General features: G+C 43.5%; 2 protein-coding genes across 4 annotated transcripts in view; one reads left to right on the top strand and one right to left on the bottom strand.

The window, feature by feature from the left end:
- The window catches only part of EXOSC7 (exosome component 7), a 41,851-nt gene extending 25,308 nt beyond the window's left edge, over window positions 1–16,543 (bottom strand). Inside the window, exons 1-4 of one of the 2 annotated variants that reach the window (XR_006353228.1) lie at window positions 16,371–16,543; window positions 8,268–8,369; window positions 6,918–7,012; window positions 1,235–1,400 (exon numbers count right to left, since the gene is read on the bottom strand). Coding sequence is in view for 1 of the 2 variants with exons in the window: in XM_043966150.1 (XP_043822085.1) it covers window positions 1,235–1,400; window positions 6,918–7,012; window positions 8,268–8,369; window positions 16,371–16,427 (420 nt within the window). In the remaining variant the exon portion in view is untranslated. The remainder of the gene's footprint in view (window positions 1–1,234; window positions 1,401–6,917; window positions 7,013–8,267; window positions 8,370–16,370) is intronic. The other variant, XM_043966150.1, reaches the window with a different exon arrangement.
- The window catches only part of ZDHHC3 (zinc finger DHHC-type palmitoyltransferase 3), a 66,536-nt gene continuing 62,168 nt past the window's right edge, over window positions 16,542–20,909 (top strand). For both annotated transcript variants that reach the window (XM_043966151.1, XM_043966152.1), the window contains exon 1: window positions 16,542–16,658. The gene's annotated coding sequence lies outside the window, so the exon portion shown is untranslated. The remainder of the gene's footprint in view (window positions 16,659–20,909) is intronic.

The raw sequence follows: 20,909 nt of genomic DNA on the forward strand, positions 1-20,909 counted from the left end.
AGGAATGGGCTGAAAAAAAAAACACAGCAAACAACAACAAAAAAGAAACTGACTCTAGTGCATTGTTGGTGGAGTTGTGAACTGATCCAACCATTCTGGATAGTGATCTGGAACTATGCCCAAAGAGCTGTAAAACTGTGCATATCCTTTGACCCAGCAATACCACTACTAGGTCTATATCCCAAAGAGATTATAAAAAAGGAAAAAGGACCGACGTGTACAAAAATATACATAGCTGTTCTTTTTGTGGTGGCAAAGAACTGGAAATTGAGGGGATGCACATCAATTGTGAAATGGCTAAATAAGTTGTGGTATATAAATGTAATGGAACACTACTGTGCTGTAAAAAATGAGCACGGGGGCAGCTAGGTGGTGCAGTGGCTAAAGCACTGGCCCTGGATTTAGGAGGACCTAAGCTCAAATCTGACCTCAGACACCTGACACATACTAGGCTGTGTGACCCTGGGCAAGTCACTTAACCCTCATTGCCCCACCAATAAATAAATAAATAAAAATTGAGCAGGCAGATTTTAGAAAAACCTGGAAAGACTTATATGAATGATGCTGAGGGAAATGAGCAGAACCAAGAGAGAATTGTACACAGTATCAACAACATTGTGTGATGATCAACTGTGATAGACTTAGTTCTTTTCAGCAATACAATGATCCAAGACAATGCCAAAAAACTCATGATGAAAAATGCTCTCCACATCCAGAAAAAGAACTATGGAATCTGAATGCAGATTGAAGTATTATATGTTCACTTATGTTGTTGTTTCTTCTTTCTTGGTTTTTTTTTCCCTTTTGTTCTGATTCTTCTCATATCATGACTAATGTGGAAATATGTTTAACATGAATGTAATGTTTATAATCTATATCAGATTGCTTGCTGGCTTCAGGAGGGGGAAGGGAGGGGAGGTGGAAGAAAAATTTAAAACACAAAATCTTACAAAAATGAATGCTGAAAACTATCTTTACATGTAATTGAAAAAATAAAATAGTAAGAAAATAAAAAAAAATAACGTTAAAAAGTGCTTGACCCAATTATTTCATTTGATCCTCATAAAATCCCTGTGAGGCAAGTGTTGTCAGCATGACTGCATGGTCTTTACACTGGTCCTAATAATTTCAAAGTCTAGAAATACAAGTGAATAGGAAAGAAGGTCTAAGGAAGATGGCAGGCCAGGCAGCTTCCTACAGACCCAATTCTTATATGTGACGGCCTGTGACTCACCAACACATCAACGTAGAGGATCCAGCAGTGCTCCCTCGGACTGATGCAGAGAGATGTTAGGTCCATGCTGCCCGTGTTGTTAAATATCCGGTAGAGGATATTAGCAATCTCGGTGCCCAGGTCATCACCTCCTCGACCTTCAAATTCTGGAGTGGCATTGGCTGAGCTATACCAGGGGACAAAAAGGGGAAATCTTTTCAAATGTGAAGAAGACAAAGCTTAGTTCTGAAGCAATGCCTGATCACTAAGAAGCCTCATGTTAAGATACTACAATGAGGAAAAGAATTCTTCTAACTTCCTTATTTCAAAATACACAGAAAGACTCCAATTAAGTGCCCCATTTTCTCCCTCAGATTCTAAGGGGCTCCCTAAGGACTTCCTACAAAGGTCAAAGGAAGAAATAAGAAAATGTATGGAGAAGAGAACCTGGATAGCAGTTGGTTAAGCACATGCATAAAACGCAGTTGTTCTCTCACAAGACTGGGAAATAGAGTCCAAGTAGTCTAACAGTTACTTTCTATGTCCTTCCTGTTACCCACAGCCCTTCTGAGATGCACACGCTTGTTTACAACTAACTGAAATGTCAAACATCTTGTTTAAAATATTAAATTCCTTTGTCTGTCCCCATTGGAACACAGGGAGGTACAAGAATCTTTAAAAATAGGTTGAGGGGCAGCTAGGTGGCGCAGTGGATAGAGCACCAGGTCTGTAGTTAGGAGGACCTGAGTTCAAATCCAACCTCAGACACTTGACACTTACTAGCTGTGTGACCCTGGACAAGTCACTTAACCCCAACTGCCTCACCAAAAAAAAAAAAAAAAAATAGGTTGAAACATTTTATAACTTAGAAATTCTCATTCTACATCCCAAATCACCAGACACCTGAGTCAGAATTGAAAACTCACAAGGGAAACAGAGCAATCTTGCTATTATTCGACTCTCTGCCTTCTGCCTTACTCAATAATTGAGATTTGCAGAGAAACTCATTTATAGCTAAATAATTGAGTCACCAGGGATGAAGTTTATTTTGCTTTGCCATCAAAAAATATCTTTATAATTTAAACACTAAGCAACTAATAGTATGATGCTACATCTTTAAGAATTTTATCTATGTGGATGTGACAACCCCCCCAATACACTGTGGGGACCAATTTTTAATTGGGGAGTGTTAGCTAAGCGGCTCACCGCAATATTGGGACAAAGAAGACCAGCAGCCTCCCTCAAAACAGAACAGGATTTATTTTAACAGGAACGAACTTAAAAAAAAAAACACAAACAGGATCAGTAGGATCAAGGGAAAGGAAATAAAATGGGGGAAGGGAAATTATACAACCTGAAAAGATACTACCGCCCAGGGATCAGCTGAGAATATGCAGCAGAACTCCTGTCACCTTCCAGTATCCAGCTAGACCACCCAATTCTCCTCCCCCAATCCCAGAAAAACCCCCATACAGCTCCAGCCAATAGGATGGCCACTCTGACAGTCACATGACTGCCCTCACTAGGCTTCCAATCGTAATTTTGCCAGGCCCATGTAGGCGTCGGCAATCGGTGATGATGTGAGGTGCCAGCGCCATGAGGTGCCAACGTCATGGCAACGGCTACAACCAGTGGGTGGAGCACCATGCGGTTTCTGGAGCCCCAGGCCAGTGCGCAACGAGGCATAAAAACCTCAAATAACAATTCTTTACATCACCATACCTAAAATATCTAACTTTATTTGAATATACAGAGTAACAGAATATTCTGGGATTAAAGTCAAATCAAAAGATGTTTATTATATGCCTACTACCTACCTAACTACCTTCGCTGTAGCTGAACTGCGGGAAAAGGAGGGAGAAGGGAAGGGGTTTTCAAGGTTCAGATAGTCATGCTTTACCTTTTAGGCCACTAGAAAATTAACCAGTCCTTTCTCATGTTAAGGGCTAAAATTCTAGCTAAACTGTCTAAACTATTTAATGAGTGGTTGCCAATAAATTATAAGCTTTAGCAAGAGTTAGACTTTTAAGCATTTATTAAGGAGAATAAGAATTTGGTAAAGAGAGAGAAAGGCCTAGATTCATCTATCTATTAAAGGGAGAGCACATTTCTAGCCCCGCTCTCCACCAGTGTCCTCAGGAAAGAGCGTGAGACAGAGCGCTAGTCTCTTCTTCCTTCTTCCTCCCACTACCCAACGTCACTTCCTGATGCCAAAGAAAAGATTCCTGGTCTTGCCCTCAAAGACCTTCATTTCATGGGTGGAACTCTTCTACAGTAAGTCTCCAGCAGGTGGCGTCATTCCAATCGTTACACTCATAATTATCCCTTATGATTTATTTTTCATTTTTCATACCTTTTTATGCTTCTCTTCAGGCTGGTATTTGAAAGTCAAATTTTCTATTCCATTCTGGTCTTTTCATCAAGAATGCTTGAAAATATTCTATTTCATCAAATATCTATTTTTTTTCTCCTTAAGGATTTGACTCATTTCTTTCTTTTTGTTTGTTTGGTTTTTTGAAGGGCAATGAAGGTTAAGTGACTTGCCCAGGATCACACAGCTAGTTAAGTGTCAAGTGTCTGAGGCTGGATTTGAACTCAGGTCCTCCTGAATCCAAGGCCAGTGCTTTATCCACTGAACCACCTAGCTGCCCCCTTTTTTTTGTTTTGTTTTAATAAATCAAATTCTGATGTCTCTATCCTATTGTCCAAATTATACAGACATATTTAGGCTCCCATCCATGACAACAATGTACCAAATAAATGTTAAATGATGTACTGATAAATGTACTCATTTGTACATATACCTTTGTACATCCATGAAAACGATGTACTAATAAAACACTAGTAAGAGAGAAATTGGTAAGGCCAGTTGTACAATGTAAGTACAATTCCATTTTAGAGATTCTAAATTAATACCTATCTCAGCTTGAAAAGAGAAAACAGTATCACTACTAAATGTATGGACTAACTGTATCCTTCCTGCTAGAAAGTGCCATCTGAAGTGATATTGTGCTGGCAGCAGACTGTATTCTAGAGCAAAAACTTCTTAAACTGTGGGTCGCGATCCCATATGGGGTCATGTAACTGAACATGGGGATGGTGAAAACTTTGGCAAGAGTAAAAGGTTCAGTATACCTATTTCATATACCTATATATCTGGGGTTGCATAATAATTTCTCAGGCAAAAAGGGATCCTATGTGGAAAAAGTTTAAGAAGCCCTGTTCCTGAGTAGGAGAATCAGTCTCCTGAGGTAGATTCCTGTGGTTGTCCTATTCAGAGTCTTATCTTTGTAAATATAACAGGGGCAAATGAAGAATTTATTCCTGGAAGCTTTATTCCTCCTGAGTTTTTGAAGATGTGATATATATTAGCCCACTAGGCCTCAAGACTGTGGAAAAAAAAAACAACCGTTTTTCTAAGGTTCAAAAATACCAGATCTGCGATTTCACTGGAACTGTTTAAGGAAATTCATCATTCACTAAGCACTTCCTTCAGTGTCTTGCAGAGAACTAACTGATGAAAGATAACTTTCAGAAAGTTCAAGAAACAGCCCTTACAATGGTCCACATTCATGCTGGAACAGGATCTGGTGGTGAACCCAGAATACCAGCCCAAAGGCTTAGAGAACATGGATGTGGTTAGTTTACTGATCAAGTCATACAACCCTCCTCTGTCCTTTCATTTCCCCATGTGTAGAACAGGGCTGGATCTGCTTGTCCTCTGAATAAAAAATAGAAAGGTTTTACAATAAAAGATGTATCAAGTCATCTTTTTATTTTCAAGTCAAAAGGAAAATTAAATGGGCAAGCAGAAGAGCAGGTCTTTGCCTCAGGCTGAATGTGCTTAACATTTAGAGTTGGCATGGGCAATAGAGGAGTCAGTTCGGCAGTAAAGCAACTAATTTTCCACCTTTCACAGATTCTGTACCACTGGGAATTTAACCATTTAATCTCTAAATTTGCTTATGAGCAGCTACATGAAAGGGGAAAATCTCCTCATTATCCTTACAATATTTTCATACTACCCAATAGTTGCAGTTTAAGTTCAGGGACATTCCTTCTGGGTTTAGGCGCAGAACACAAGTCCTATCCATAAGTCATATGCTAACCAACAAGCTGTTAGGAGAACTAGCGACCTATAAGACTTTAGTAAAGAATTTCATTTGTTCAGTACAATTAACTCCCACTTGTCTCTGAAAAATTTTCCATGAGAATCAGATATTCTCTCATCATAAAAGAATAAAGGTAGTTGTTTCCATTTAAATGATTCAATTTCCTTTTCTCCTCTCTGGATGAAATGGATGGCAGGGTCTTCTATCTTTAGGAACAAACTATTTTGAAACCTTGTACACGAATTAGTTGTTTGAATTAATCCAGCCATTCTGGAAAGGAATCTGGAACTATTTCCCAAAGTTACGAAATCATGCAGACCCTCTGATTCAGCTATACTACCACCAGGCCTTCACCTCAAAGAAGTCAAAGAGAGGAAAAGAATTCCTAAGTTCAAAAATCTTTTAATAAGAAACAATAACTAGAAGCTGAAAGGGTGCCCACCTATCAGGGAATGGCTAAACAAACTGTAATATGTGGATGCGATGGAACAAGAGTAAAATGATAATAAAAGGGAATGTGAGTATAAGAATAGGACAATGGAATGCCGTAAGAAATTATGACATGCCATTTTGGAGGAAAGTGGGAAGACCTCTATGATCTAATGAAGAATGAAGTGAGCAGAACTAGAAATACAAGTTTTACAATCACAGTGACAATAACATTATAGAAAAAACAACTCTGAAAGACTTTAGAACTCTGATTAGTGTAATGATAAACCATGATTCCCACCCTCTCCTGCCAGAGAGGTGAAGAACTTAAAATCAATAAATAATAACAATAATGATAATCATATTTCTATAGGTCCTACTATATGCCAGGCACTGTGTTGAGCACTTTACAAATATTATTTCAAATATCCAATGAAACGTGGCCAATGGAGGAATCTGTTTTGCTCCACTGTGTATATTTCTTGTAAGAGTTTTGGGTTTTTCCCCAAATTATTCTACTGGGGTGGGGGTGAGGAGAAGACAGGAGGAAGGAGATATAATCAAAACTTGTCCCAGAAAAGTACGCAGACAAAATGAATTCTCCTCGTCCTGAGAAGCAGAGATTCAGAGTTGGAAAGGACCATAGCAGTCATCTAGTCTAACACCATCATTTAACAGATAAGGAAATGGAAGCCTAGAGAATTTAAATGAATTGTTCAAGGTCATGAAACTAGTAAATATCTGAGGGCAGGCTCAAATCCCAAGTCCTGAATTCCTCAAGTCCTGAGGCCAAGTCCAGTACCCCATTCACCATGCTATGCTGCCTACTGTGTTTTAAACTTTACAAAATACCTCTCACATGAGGCTTAAAACAACCCTGAAAGGACACGTGATGATTCCCATTTTACAGATGAGGAAACTGAGGCCCCAAAAGGTTAAGTGGTGTGCCCAACCAAGGTCACATAGCTAGCTTAATGGAGACACTAGGTCTGGAATCCAGGCCATGTGAGCTCTTGTCATACATTACCAGAGTACAAAATTATAGCTTGTTACACCGAGGAAAATAGTTGATCACTTTTTGTATCTGTCTTTTAGATGGTGGTGTGTATCTTTTTAAAAATTTCCCCCCAAAAAAGAAAAAAAAAATTCCCAAGTGTACTAACCAGTCCACAAAGAATTCCAAGTAGCCTTCATCTGGTCTTTCCAACTTTGGCATTCCCATTTCTGCTTTGACCCCCACCAGGATATCAGTATGCCCCTGTAAAAATACATTTGAAAGGTACATTACCTAACTGTGAAAGTGCTCACAAGGCAAGCACCATTTATTCATTCACTCAACAGGCATTATTTCTAAAGGACTGTGCTAATGCTGAAGGATATACAACATTCAGATAAGACACAGTCCCTGCCTTCATCGAGTTTACTAAATCTAACAGGCAGACATGACACAAACACAAATAACAACTGCTCCCGATATTACATGATAAGTACCTTTGAACACCTTATTCCTAAGGGAAAAGGGTCTTACTCATGAGTCAGATCAGGGAAGGTTTCATTAAGGAGGAAGCATGATTAAACTTTACAGAATAGGTAGGAATCAACAAGTCAAGAGAGAGGGAATCTATTTTGGGTATGTGTTGAATATGAGGAAAAAATCCTGCCCCCTCCCCCCAATTTTAATAGTACTTTATTTTTTTTCCAGTAAAGATAATTTTCACCACTTGTTTTTATAATATTTTGAGTTCCAAATTTTTCTCCTTTCCCCCTCCCCAAGACATCAAGCCATCTGATACAGGTTATATGTACAATCATGTTAAATATATTTCCACATTAGTCATGATGTTTAAGAAGAATCAGAACAAAAGGGAAAAACCTCAAGAAAGAAAAAAGAACAAAAAAGTGAAAATGGTATGCTTCAGTCTGCATTCAGATTCCACAGTTCTTTTTCTGGATGTGAAGGGCAGAAAGGAAAAAAATTCTAGTTAATATCCGTGGGGTGCGGGGCAGCTAGATGGCACAGTGGATAGAGCACCGGCCCTGGAGTCAGGAGTACCTGAGTTCAAATCCGGCATCAGACACTTAACACTTACTAGCTGTGTGACCCTAGGCAAGTCACTTAACCCCAATTGCCTCACTAAAAAAAAAAAAAATATCCGTGGGGTGCTTTAGGGTTTGCAAAGAACTCTATACACATTATTTCATCTGAACCCCATCTTAACAATGATACTGAAGCTGAGAGAAGTTAAACTACCTTGCATAAGGCACTTAAGGTATCAATTTGGTGTTAAATAAAAATGACGTTTTTAACATTTTTAAGTGGACATCTGAAGAAGCACCTACTAAGCCAGGAAAGACATCTAAATGAGATCGATGATCATGAGACAATTCCAGACACTAGGTGGGCCTCAAGAAATACCTACCTATAATAACTGGGAAAGGCAATGCCTTCAAAGTCCAACACGCTTCCACCTTCAATCATGACAACATAAATCATCAGATGTCATTTTACTCACCAGCTTGACTCTTGCAGACCCACTGGTGTTGGATACCACATCTGTTTCCACTTCAGCACAGCGATAATCTTCACAGCCTCGACCATCCACCCGGAGGTCTTCCTAAGTGTTCAAATCGAAATAGGACGTGATACAAGCAGCTTTGGTACATCATCAGAAGGGGCATCATTCTGAGGAAGGGCCTGGACCAACTAGCACTTTATGGTTTGCACAATATTTTTACATGTTATCTTGGGTGGTATCTGAAGCTAAGTTTCCTTACACTGGAGAGGAAGCCAATTAACAGAGGAATTTTATTAGACAATGCTAATGAAAGTGATTTGTCAAAGAGGTCAACAAAAATGTCAACTAAATCACTTCTTTCGTTTGTTTCATCCCCCTCCTCTTCTATCCCTTTCCCTAAATCAATGAAATGAAAAGGTTTAGATTTTGCTTCAAGAAAGGAAAATCGAGAGGGCAGCTAGATGGTGCAGTGGTTAAAGCACCGGCCCTGGATTCAGGAGGACCTGAGTTCAAATCCGGCCTCAGACACTTGACACTTACTAGCTGCGTGACCCTGGGCAAGTCACTTAACCCCCATTGCCTTAAAAAAAAAAAAAAGGAAAATCACTAAGTTAGCCTCTGTTAACAAATTACAGGTGGTGTAGCTAGGTAGGACTATGGAGTTTAGGAGGCAGTGTCTATCATTAGCCAGCCCATGGTTACAGAAGGGACCCCTACTTCTTCCAGCTGCCATGCTGCTCACCTCATAGGAGAGGCTGGCTCAAAGAAGAGGCACAACTCAGGTCAAAATCATCTCCAGTGCTTCAGTGGCTTTGTGATTTCTTTGGTGTGCTTATTCCTGCACTATTACAGATCATGATTCAGCCATGCCTTCTTTTAAGTCATGTTTTCATTAATACGTTGTTTTTTGTATCACCTTCATTTCTAAATATTTCCTTCCCCTAAAGAGCAATCTGTGTTACAAAGAATAAAAAGATGGGGAAACGCTGCTTAGCAAAACTAACCAACACATCAACCAAATCTGACAGTATATTGGTGGCTCCGAGCCCTTCTCATCCACTTTTGCAGAGATGGGAGACGTAATCTCTGACTTTTCCCTAGAAATCCTCCAGAGCCTTCTCCTGGCTTCTTCTAATATTTCCTGGATATCAGTGTAAACTTATGTTACTAGAGGAAAAATAACTAATTCCTTATGACCTACTAAGCCATCCAACAATGGCCCATCTCAAGATGTAATGATTTCCCTTGTCAATTGAAGGGACTTCAGCAGAAGCTTGTTAACCAACTGTCAAGAATGGTATGACCCAGGGCAGCTAGGTGGCGCAGTGGATAGAGCACCAGCCCTGGATTCAGGAGGACCTGAGTTCAAATCTGACCTTAGAAACATGACACTTAATAGCTGTGTGACGCTGGGCAAGTCACTTAACTCCAACTGCCTCACAAAAAAAAAAAAGAAAGAAAGAAAGAAAAAAAGAATGGTATGATCCCCAAGGCCTCTTTCAGCTCTTAATAATTTCAGACCAGTTGCAGGATGTAAAATAAATTTATAAAACCACCAGCATTTCTGTATAATATCAGGAAGAGAAGACAAACTCCATTTAAAATAAATAGTGTATAAAACACTTTAAGAGTGTACCAAGATACACATATGAACTAAATGAATACAAATACAGAACACTTTATTTACAGAAACAAAGACCTAAAGAACTGTAGCAATATTAGTTCCTCACAGTAGGCTGATATGATATAATAATTTTTATCTATAATAACACCTAGCATTTATAAAGTGCTATGAGGTTTTGTAAAACATTTTACAAATACCTCATTTTATCATCCACTGCACCTCTGGCTCGTGGGTGTTATTATTCCCATTTAACAGATGAGGAAACTGAAGCAAGGGAGGTTAAGTGACAGGGTCACACAGCTAAGCGTCAAAGGCCAGATCAACTTGGGTCTTCCTGACTTCAGAAAAGCCCAGCACTGTATCCACTGTGCCACTTCTTCAGAGCCATACCAGTAAGACTACCAAAGGATTTTGGTGTTATTCAGCTAATCTGACTCTTTGTGACCCCATATGGGATTGTCATTTCCTTCTCCAGATAATTTTTATAGATGAGGAAACTGAAGCAAACAGAGTTAAGTGACTTGCCATGGTTCACACAGCTGGTGTGGCCAGATTTGAACTCAGGAACAGGAATCTTCTGACCCTAGATCCCACACTATCTACAATGCCACCTAGCTACCCCCAAAGATTAAAACTAAAAGATAACTGCAGGGCAGCTAGGTGGCATAGTGGCAAAACACCAGCCCTGGATTCAGGAGTACCTGAGTTCAAATCCAGCCTCAGACACTTGACACTTAACTAGCTGTGTGACCCTGGGCAAGTCACTTAACCCTCATTGCCCTGCAAAAAAAAAAAAAAAAAGATAACTGCAGAATTAGAAAAAAAATTAAAAACAAAATTCTTCAGGAGGGACAAAATGTCCAGAATCTCAAGTAAATAATGAAGTTTAAACTATGCTACAAAGCAATAATCACCAAAGCAAAATTGTACTGTTTAAGAAATAAGAGGTCAATCAGAAGAAGTAGATTAGGGGCAGCTAGGTGGCGCAGTGGATAGAGCACTGGCCCTGGAGTCAGGAGTACCTGAGTTCAAATCTGGCCTCAGACACTTAACACTTACTAGCTGTGTGACCTTGGGCAAGTCACTTAACCCCAACTGCTTCACTAAAAAACCAAAAAAAAAAAAAAGAAGAAGTAGATTAGGTAAACACAAGCCAATGAACACAGTAGCATTTTCCTCTATGGTTAGCAAATGCTTTTGAATGATTATTATCTCATTTGGGAGGCTTTACTATATTCCAGGGATTGATGAAATCAGCATAATGTTGTCTCAAAAGAGGAACATCTGGAAGACCTCAACCACCTTTAGATGCTGTTATCTCTCCTAGAGCTGATTTTCTTGCTAAATACCCTCTATGATGCTAAATATCTCTGGCAAACATAAACCTTCCTGTTTTACTACCCACATGGTCTTTAAAAGGTCAGGATGCTTACTCTCTTGTGTCATGGATCTCTTTGGAAGTTTGATGATGTGTATAGGCCCCTTCTCAGAATATTTTAAAATACATATATATAAGATACATAGGAATATAAAGGAAACCAGTAATATTGAAAGCTATTTAAACATCTATATCTATATATGTATCTATTCTTTAATTTCATGGACCCCCCAGGTTAAGAAACTGTGACTTAAGGCAACATTTTGCTCTGAGTCAAATGCTTTTTTTTTTTTTTAACTAAAAACTGGCCAACAGTAGGCACTTTGGAATAATTTATTCTCTAAACCTTTTAGCCAATCCAGTGACTCTTAAAAATCAAATCTATTATAGAATATTGTTTGCAAAAAGTTGCCTGTTCCCCTTGTATACTTCTTTCTTGGATGTCCTCATTGACTACATATAGATTATTCTTATAACTTTGTAGAGATGACAAAATAGACATCTGGATTAGCAGTTATTGTGATTAGGTTAATGCTATAATCACCCTTATTCTTCTCCCTCCCCCACAAGTGTTTGCTATCCTCACCTCTTTCAGAGAAATTGAAATCTGATCCTTCAATGCCCCCTAAATTATGTCACCTCCAGCATTTCCTCTTCTCATGTACACTTGGTCTACTGTGGCTGATTTCCCCATCTTTGTTTTCTTTGTGCCATTTTGGCAGCACACTGGGGAGTGTAATGTTAGAGTTCAAACTGGTTAATTTCACTGCCACTGATATGAGAATACAGACATCTTTATAGATGTTTTCCATTTTCATCTGTTTATTGTTCTTTCAATTTCATCTTTAAATGCCCCCTAAGGATGACATATTGTAATGATTGGAATGATGCCACCTACTGGAGACTTGCTGTGGGAAAGCTCCACCATGAGGAAAATGCCTCAGAAGCATTGTGGCTTTTCCTTGGCGTCATCCTGACGTTTGCTCATGGGTGCTGTCTATCAAGACTACCAGCCAATCAACTTGAGGAGCCTCCTATTTTCTGGGAGGAGACAGGAAGGAGGAAAGGGAGCCTGTGCGGAGAGCGCTTGGGCTTTTTGGGTTCCTGACTTGGTGGTGGTGGCAGCAGAGGACTTCACAGGAAATTTGAGGAAAGATAGGAATGCCAGGCTGTTGGAATTCTGTTCTCAATCTTTTTCTTTCTATTTTCCAATAAACCCTTAAAAACCTAAACTCGTTTTATCAGTGATTTTAGTCAGTTTCCCCCAAAACTGGGGGAACAGATTAGAATCCACATTTAGAATTTTAAATTACACAATATTTTGAAGTACTTAAATAATAACTTGGGAAATTTTTTAAAGGGAGTAAAGGGATGATTGAGGGCATGGGGGAAGACTCTCACTTTGTTAGAGGGAGAAAAAAAGGAAATAATGCAGTTGGGTATTTAGGGGGAGCCTTCCCATGTCTTCTCGGGTAATGTATAATACGCCCGTCATGGAAAGCTACTACAATCCCAACATGAATTGCATGCATGATATAGGAGATGAAACTTTCCCTGAGAACTATGAAAAAGGAAATGAACAAAGCAGTAAAATGGTACTGATTTGGATCAGCTGGGGATAGGTCTAAATTAGTAAAAAGTTTAAATTACAGAATAAAAATATAGTTTTGTTACTTTGTACATATACATACATATATACACATACATACATATATACATACATACATACATATACACACACACACACACACACATATATATATATATATACACACATATATATATACAAAATTATTCTTGTTGTGCAGTCATTCTTTGTGACCCCATTTGGGATTTTCTTGGCAGAGATACTGAAGTGCTTTACCATTTCCTTCTCAAGCTCATTTTACAGGTGAGGAAACTGAAGCAAACAGGGTTCAGTGACTTGCCCAGGGTCACAGTAAGTAAGTGTCTGAGGCCAGATTTGAACTCACAAAGAGCAGTCTTCCTGACTCCAGCCTCCGTAGCTGCCCCATATATTATACAGTAACTCTAATTAGAGTAACCGCTTATTTCCATATAGAGGGCCTGTATAAAAACTGCTTTAACATATGGACACAAATAGCTTTTGAAACAGTCTCTGGCAATATACTAGGATTTTTCAAAACTATCTGGCCACAGAATGAATGAAAAAGCATTGATTACGTGGTCACCATGAGCAAAGCACTGTGCTAATAAGCCCTGGGGATACAAACAGAAAAGGAGTCCACATTCTGATAGGGAGAGACAACAGCTTTCAGCTGTACATCTGAAGACAAGAACTGAGGGATCCTCACAGTATAGTAACACGCTGTATCAAGATGTCATTTCCACCAATAAGACCATGTCCGTCTTTGTGGTTGAATCACTTGGTGGTGTCAGGAACTCAAGGGTGAAAACTTTTGGGGGGTTATATCTCCACATGGGGCTCTCTTCTGGACAGTGGCTTTGGGGTGGGCTGGAAGCAAAGCAGATGGTGTAGGAGGCTCTGCTATTTGTGTAGTTCTTGGCCCTATTTGCCAGGGGTGACAGGTGCTACTGAGGGGAATGATGGACCCCTTTTCCACAAGGCTTGCTCCCCTGAATGATAGCTTCAAGGGTTAGCCTAGGAAAAGAACATATAGGCTAGGGAAATGCTGCTACTCCAAGAGCCCTCGGTGAAGGGTCTGGGCTATCTCTATGAGGGAAGGTGGCAGGGGCAGCAGTTTGACCTGCCTGCTTTGTGCCACCCTCCAGGATGCCTTATTGTAGGCTGACTTGAATTCTGGGCTTTAAATACAGTGATGGGACCTATGAATGCTGGGGCTACTTAACATTTACGGGATCTTGGATTGAAACTTAAGGAGACCTGGGAGGCCACCTAAATCCAATCTCTTCATTTTAGAGGGTCCATGGAGGTTAAAAGTCTTGCCTGAGTAAATATGACATTTACTTTTTTGTCCTTCATTCTTGAAGGACCATGGTACTGGGGTGATGTCATGACTTGCACTGAATTGGATCTAAGTGAGGGAGGGCTGTACAAGGTCAACAACCTCATTCTGTCCTCCAGAGCCATCTGGGTCCAGTGACAAGATACATATCAGGATGACTGGAGATGGCCCTGGATGTTTAAGGCAATTGGGGTTAAGTGACTTGCCCAGGCTCACGCAGCTAGTTAAGTGTCTGAGGTGAGATTTGAACTCAGGTCCTCATGACTCCAGAGCCAGCACTCTATCCACTGCACCACCTAAATGCCTTGACATTTACTTAATAGTTCTAAGTAGCAAATATTAGAAGCAGAATTTGAACCCAGGTTCTGATTCTAGAACTAGCGCGTCACCCGCCTTTTCTCCCTTTGTCACTTGACATACACACAAATCCAGCCTCAGACACTTACTAGCTGTGTGATCCTGGGCAAGTCACTTAACCCTGATTGCATTCCCCCCCACCCCCCAAAAAAGAAATCTTGAAACAACTTTCCAAAACTTTCCCTAAAAAGAAATTTTATAACTTTTAAATAAAGCGGAGCAGGGAGGTAAAGAGATTATGAAGCAGGAGAGAAAATTTTCATACTCTTTTCATACTAAAAGCTGCTATATTTAATTTTTAAGACATAATTTTGTATTTAACATTTTAGAAAAATATAATTAGCACCAAAATTCTCTCATGGAACTTCTGCTCCATCATATAGAACCTTAGGGTTCCATGCAATACATAATTTTTGGAAATGTTGTTCAACAGCCAAGGCCATTCAAAATAGCCACCACAGAATTAAGGAACATGTTTTTGTCAAGACTACAGAGACTGAGCAAAAGATAGGCCATGGGGGATTAACAAACTTTTTTTTTCCTAAACACCTGCCTTGTTGACACTGCCAGAGACAAAATACTGGGCATCCGTGGTGGCCGAAGGGCAATATAAACAATCTCAGACACACCCAACCAAACCTGCAGTAGTGAAAGGAGCATCCTTTTGTGGAGGAAGTCAGGGGACTAAATGTGGCACATGCAAATCGGTCCCAAGGAAGACCCGGGTGATTTGTTTAGGGAAGCTTTATTAATAGCTCTCCTTCCCCTTCGCCAGCTTCCCAGGGAGACTGCATGTGGTGCAGCCCGATAGACTACAGAGTCAAAGGGTGCAATGAAGAGCTCTTTCTATTAGCTGCAGGCATGAGATTCTACCAGCGGGCAAATTGCTACTGTGTGCTCGGGTCTGCTCAGCTATAAAACGGAGATAATGGAGAAGGCAGAGAGAAGCAATTGAAAAACGAACTGGCATCAAGCTCCTGCTGGGAGGCCTGACGCTCCTAGCCAATAAAACCTAATGAGTAGGGGAGGCACCTGCGGCCGCGCGGGACAGCTTTAAGGGGGCTTGTGTGGAGGAGGAGGGCCTGGGGGGAAGGGGCCGACTGCCCACTCTCAGGCCCAGCGAACCGTCCCAACCCCTCCCGGGACATGCGACCTCCTCGGTCCGGCTTTGGCATCACGGCGCCTCGCCCTCCTCGGGGGCTGTTCTTCAAAGCGCTCGTCCCAAGGGGCCCCCAGAACTTTCCCCCGTCCTTCCCCACGCCCGCGGTCCCCTTGGCTCTAGAGCCGGGCGCCCCACGGGCCCGGATGAGATGCTAACCGAGGGGTGAGGGGCCCCCGACACCGCGGCCGGCACCGCGGCCAGCCCGGGGCAGGGGGAGAGCCTAACAGGCAACAGCGGGGGCCTGACCCAGAGGCGGAGGGCCTGGGTTCCAATTCTCCTGGGTATCAGAGATTTGCAAACAGCATCTCGTGGGAGACTCCCCCAGTCCTCGGCGCTTAGTTACCTGCGGGAGGCCTGGGGCCAGTCGCTCTCCCTCCTCCTGGGGTCTCAGTTTCCCCACCCTACAGACAGAGCAGGCTGCGCCCCCTCCCCTACCAAGGCTAAGCGCTCCCCCCAAACCCCGACCCCGCAGCGCGCGCGCGCGGAACGGTGCACGCGCAGAGCCGCTGACGGGGGCGGGGGAGCAGGGGCGCACGCGCATTGGGGGCGTCGGGGAAAGCTGAGGGGGAGCGCGCCGGGGCCGCGGCCGGGAGGGGGTCCGGGGTCCGGGCCTGGCCTCCTTGCTCGTTACCTGGACGCCGTGCACGATGTAAACCTTTTCCGCCTCGCTCAGCGCCACGGAAGCCATGATGCCCCGTCCGGCCGCGCTCCGACCGCCGCCGCCTCCGAATCCTCCGCCTCGGCGCCGCTCCGGACGTCGCGCTCCCCGCACGACTGTGGCGTCATCCGCCCGCGCCGGGTCCCCGGGGGCCGCTCCCCGCTGCGTCATCAGCGAGCGGCGGCCGCTCCTGCCGCCGCTGCCGCTGCCGCCCGCCTGGGAGCCCGATGGGCTGCTTCTGCGCCCCGCCCCGGAGTCTGGGTGAGTCCCGGGAGCCGCGGCCCCCGGCCCGGAGCGGCCGCGGCCCCCAGCGCGGAGGCGGGAGGGCGAGGGGGGCGGTGGCGGCAGCGCCGGGGAGCAGCTGGGGACGGACCGAGGACGGAGCGAGGGCAGGAGGACGGCCCCGGCACCTGCCGGCCGACCGGGAGGGCGCTTACTCTGCGCCCGCCCTCCCTCCGCTCCGAGCTGGAGTCGGACTCACTCAGCCGGCCGGAGCCGCCGCCGCCCCGGGGCTGCGTGCTCCTCTGGCCGCCCTCCGGGGGATTTCGTCCGGCTCGGGCTGCCTTTCCCTCCGCCACGCTCGTCTTTTCGCTGCCCTTTCCCCCGCGCCCCGGTCACCTGCTGCCCCTCCCTTGCCCCTCCTTTCCATGATCACCCCCTTCCTTGGCCCCCTATTACCCCCGGCCCCTCCCCCCTTTATCACTCGGACCCCCGCCCCTCCCCTTGCTGCTCTTCCGCGCTGCCCCTCCCTTGGCTCCCCCTTACCCTTTTCCGCTCCCCTACCACCCCCGGCTACTTCCTTTGTTCCCCTTCCCCACTCCCCCATCCATTATTATCCCTTGCCTCCTCCCTTTGCTCTTCCCTCCCCTCCATCACCCCCCCACCTTGCTCCTCCCCTAAGCCCCGCTCCTCTGTCACCCTCTGATGCCTCTTGCTCTTGCCCCATCCCCTCTCATCCCTTCCCCTTGCTCCCCTTTTCTGCTCGCCTCTTCCCCATCCCCCTCTGTCCCTCCTTCTTGCTCCCCTTTCTGTCCTGCTTTTCTGCTCCCCTTACCCCAGCCCTTTCTCCCCCTGACCTTGCTCCCCCCTCCCCCCTTCCTCATCCTCTGGGTAAGGGTTTGCCTCACTTCACCTCCCCTTGCTGGGGAAAATCGAAAGGATTCTGGTTTGAGAGAAGATAAAAATCTCTGAATCAGTCTGGCATTTTGTTGGCTATGTGACCATGAGCAAATCACTTAACCTTTCACAAACTCGGCTCCCTGATCTATGAAGTGGGAATAGTAATGCAGAGCTATCTCCCAAGATTATTGAGTTAAAAGCCTTTCTAAACCTTTATGTAGGTGATTTTGCTTTCATTGCCCAACAGAATTCTCTGCACATTGCAGATGCTTAATAAAAGTTTGAAGGATAGATAGAAGTCTCTAGTGGAGTGCCCAGAGATCCTAAGACCATAGATGCAGAGCTAGTTGCACCCTCAGAATTCATCTAGTCCAGCCCCCTCACTTTGTAGGTGAAGAAACTGATGCCCAGAGAGGGTAAAGGACTGCTCAGAGTTGCACAGATAGCAGGTAGCAAAGGCCAGAGTTGAACGCAGGTCCCCACTATTCGAATGCAGTTCTCTTTCCACTGTGCCACCCTGCCTCCCTGGTCCTATGCTATTAGGACTTTTGGAAAAATCAGTAACTTGGATAACTTGCCAAGTTTGTAAATGACACAAATAGCTAATTAGAACAACAACAAAGCTCAGTATGAGTTACCAGTGTTATTATATACATTGGCCAAAATAGCTAATGCCATATTGCTTTACGTTAAGGGAGACATAGGGTCCAGAATTAGGAAAGGTGCTAGTGCCTCTTTCTTCTCTCATCAGCCTGGATAATCTGTTCTGTTTGGGTGCCACCTTTTAGGAAGGACTTTGACAAGATAGAGGGTGTCCAGAGGAGGCAGTTAGGGTGGCAAAAGGCCAAGAATGCAAGGGGGAGGGGAGGGAAGGGACATTCAACCCCGTGGCCAAATTCAGCTGAAGGGCTCTCATGTGGAAGAAAGAAATAGGATTTCTGGGTAGGAGTTGTAGAGAGGGCGGCTTAGGGTCCCTGTTGGGACAAACTTCAGCAATTGAATCTATGAAAGTGGAATGGGAAGATCTTAAAGCCAAGGCTGAATGGCCGGTGTGTTAGAGGGGATTCCTCCCTCCTGGTGGAATGCTAGGGAGTCCCTTCCAGTTCTGTGGTTCTAGGACTGGGTAATGGATCCTCCTTCTCCAGCCCAAGCTCTTTTGCCTTCCCTCCCCCTCCTTTGACTTTGCTTCTCTCCCCGCTTCCCCTCTCACCACCTGAATCTGATAAGATGGGTGGGGAGGTTCTGTTGCTTCGCTTCTGAGAGTTCAGGGGACAGCAGTTTGTGGAAGGAACTGGGGGATACCTCCTTGCTTGCAGCTCACTTCCTGGTCTTTTTGTGAGCCATCTGGTAGTGGGAGGGGATAGCTCCCAGTGGAAGAGCCCTTCATGATAGACATGCACCATTGTAGGAGGCTGGCCTGGGCCAAACAGGCCTGCCCACAGTTGTGGGGTGTTTGTGGGGGGGGTCAAATGTGATCTGTTCCTACGCTGTGACTCTTGAGATTCTGAATGAAGTTTTAAAAGGCAGCGCTCCTGAAAGCTTAGTGCCTGTTTGTCTTCCAAGGGGGGAATGATGAGGGTGCTTCGGAAGACCCGGCGCAGGGCAAGGAGGCACAGCTGCAGCAGCAGTAGCCATCGCCACCAGCCAGCAAGCCAGGACTCTTAGTCCCAGCATTTCTGGGGCTAGGTGGTGAGCTTTAGGCAGTGGCCCAAAGAAAAGTAAGCCCTGGCTTTGCAGGGGAGGGGGGCGGTGGTTGAGGCAGGCATTGTCTTTTTTGTGCATAACACTTCCAAGGTAAGGCTGGGGTCACCCTGGGAATCCATTTTTCTTAGCGATCAAGACAGGGCAGAAGTTTTAAAAGATATTTGTTGAAGGAAAGCGTGGATTTTAAAGAGCTATTATGGAAAAAGGAGTTTTAATAACTCATGCTCTCAAGGTAAAGTAAAATGACTATTCCCCCAAAACTTTTACAGTATGGAATAATCCCCAACAAAATACCTGGTGTGCCCAAGTACTCCCATCCTGACATTTTTAATTACCTGTGATTAAATCACTTTATTAATCACTTTAATGCATGCTGCTTAGAACTCCTCCCCTCTCCCCCTTCCCCTCAACACTCTGTAGATTTCTTATTTGTTAGTATCTGAGTATCTGCAAGGCTCTGCATCGATGAACTAAGCTAAAAGAGACATCCTTTGCCCTACTGGGAGAGTAGACAGATGGGCATCATTCTCTCTACTCCTTCCATACAAAGTGGCCTTGCAGGTGCCCCTAAGAGTGTTGATTTTGCAGTCAAACGACCTGAAATTCAACCCAGGGAGCACTACTTCAAACAATGTGACCTCTGCTGCAAGTTACTGGGCTTCACTGTGGTTCAGTTTCCACATCTGTAAAATGAGTGAGTGGGAGTCTATCAGCCAGTCAGTTGATGAGCGTTTATTAAGTACCTACTGTGTGCCAGGCACTGTACTCAGTGTTGGGGATACAAAGAATGGCAAAAAGACAGTTCTGCTCTTGAGAATGTGGAAGCCTGAGGGGGGGGACAAAAATGCAAAGGGCAATGTGTAAACAAGGTAAATAGAGCATCAATAAGAAATAATCAGCAAAGGACATTGAGTCTTCTCAGACTCTAAAATGTGAATCCCCTTGCTGCAGTATAGAGGTATGTTGCATCGAAAGACTAAACTAAAACCTGCATGGTTAGGGTGACATGAGACTGCATTTTAGGAGCAGAAGATGGATATTTGGCACAGAGGAAGTGGAGATGTCTAAAAGTAAGGTTTTTTAAAAATTAATAAATGATTTTTTATGAAATAGTTTTGAGTTCCAAATTCTACCCCTCCCTAAGGAGGTAAGCAATTAGATATAGGTTATAGATGTACTGTTATGTAAAACATTACCATATTAGCCATTTGGTATAAGAAAACTTGTAAGATTTCGTAATAGTTGAGGTGTCTGCTGGATTAGAGATAGGAAGAAAAGGCCAACTGAAGAAATGGCACATAGGAAGACATTCTTAACCTGGACTCAAAATATTTTTTTAAGTATATTTTGATAACTGCATTATAGTCTAATTTGTTTTCTTTGTAAAGTTCCTGTTTCTACTTGTTTGACACCCATGGATATCTTTTAGGATGTTATAATTATGCTTTTAAAATATATAGACCACCAAAAGAAGATAATATAGTACTTGCTGGGCAGCTTGATCAGATGATCTCAAAGGTTGACATTTTACAACCATTTGTTGGATTTCCTCCAATGGATCCATGACCTTATCCTTGGCTTTTTTTCCAGTTGTGTCATAGGTTTGTCGCTGGTCGTCCACCTTACATTATGGGAGTCTTCCTTGAACTCTCCTGTAGCCATGACTGTAGATTTAGAGCTAGAAGGGAC

This window comes from Dromiciops gliroides, chromosome 5 (assembly GCF_019393635.1).
Source record: "Dromiciops gliroides isolate mDroGli1 chromosome 5, mDroGli1.pri, whole genome shotgun sequence".
In the NCBI taxonomy this organism is placed as follows: Eukaryota; Metazoa; Chordata; class Mammalia; order Microbiotheria; family Microbiotheriidae; genus Dromiciops; species Dromiciops gliroides.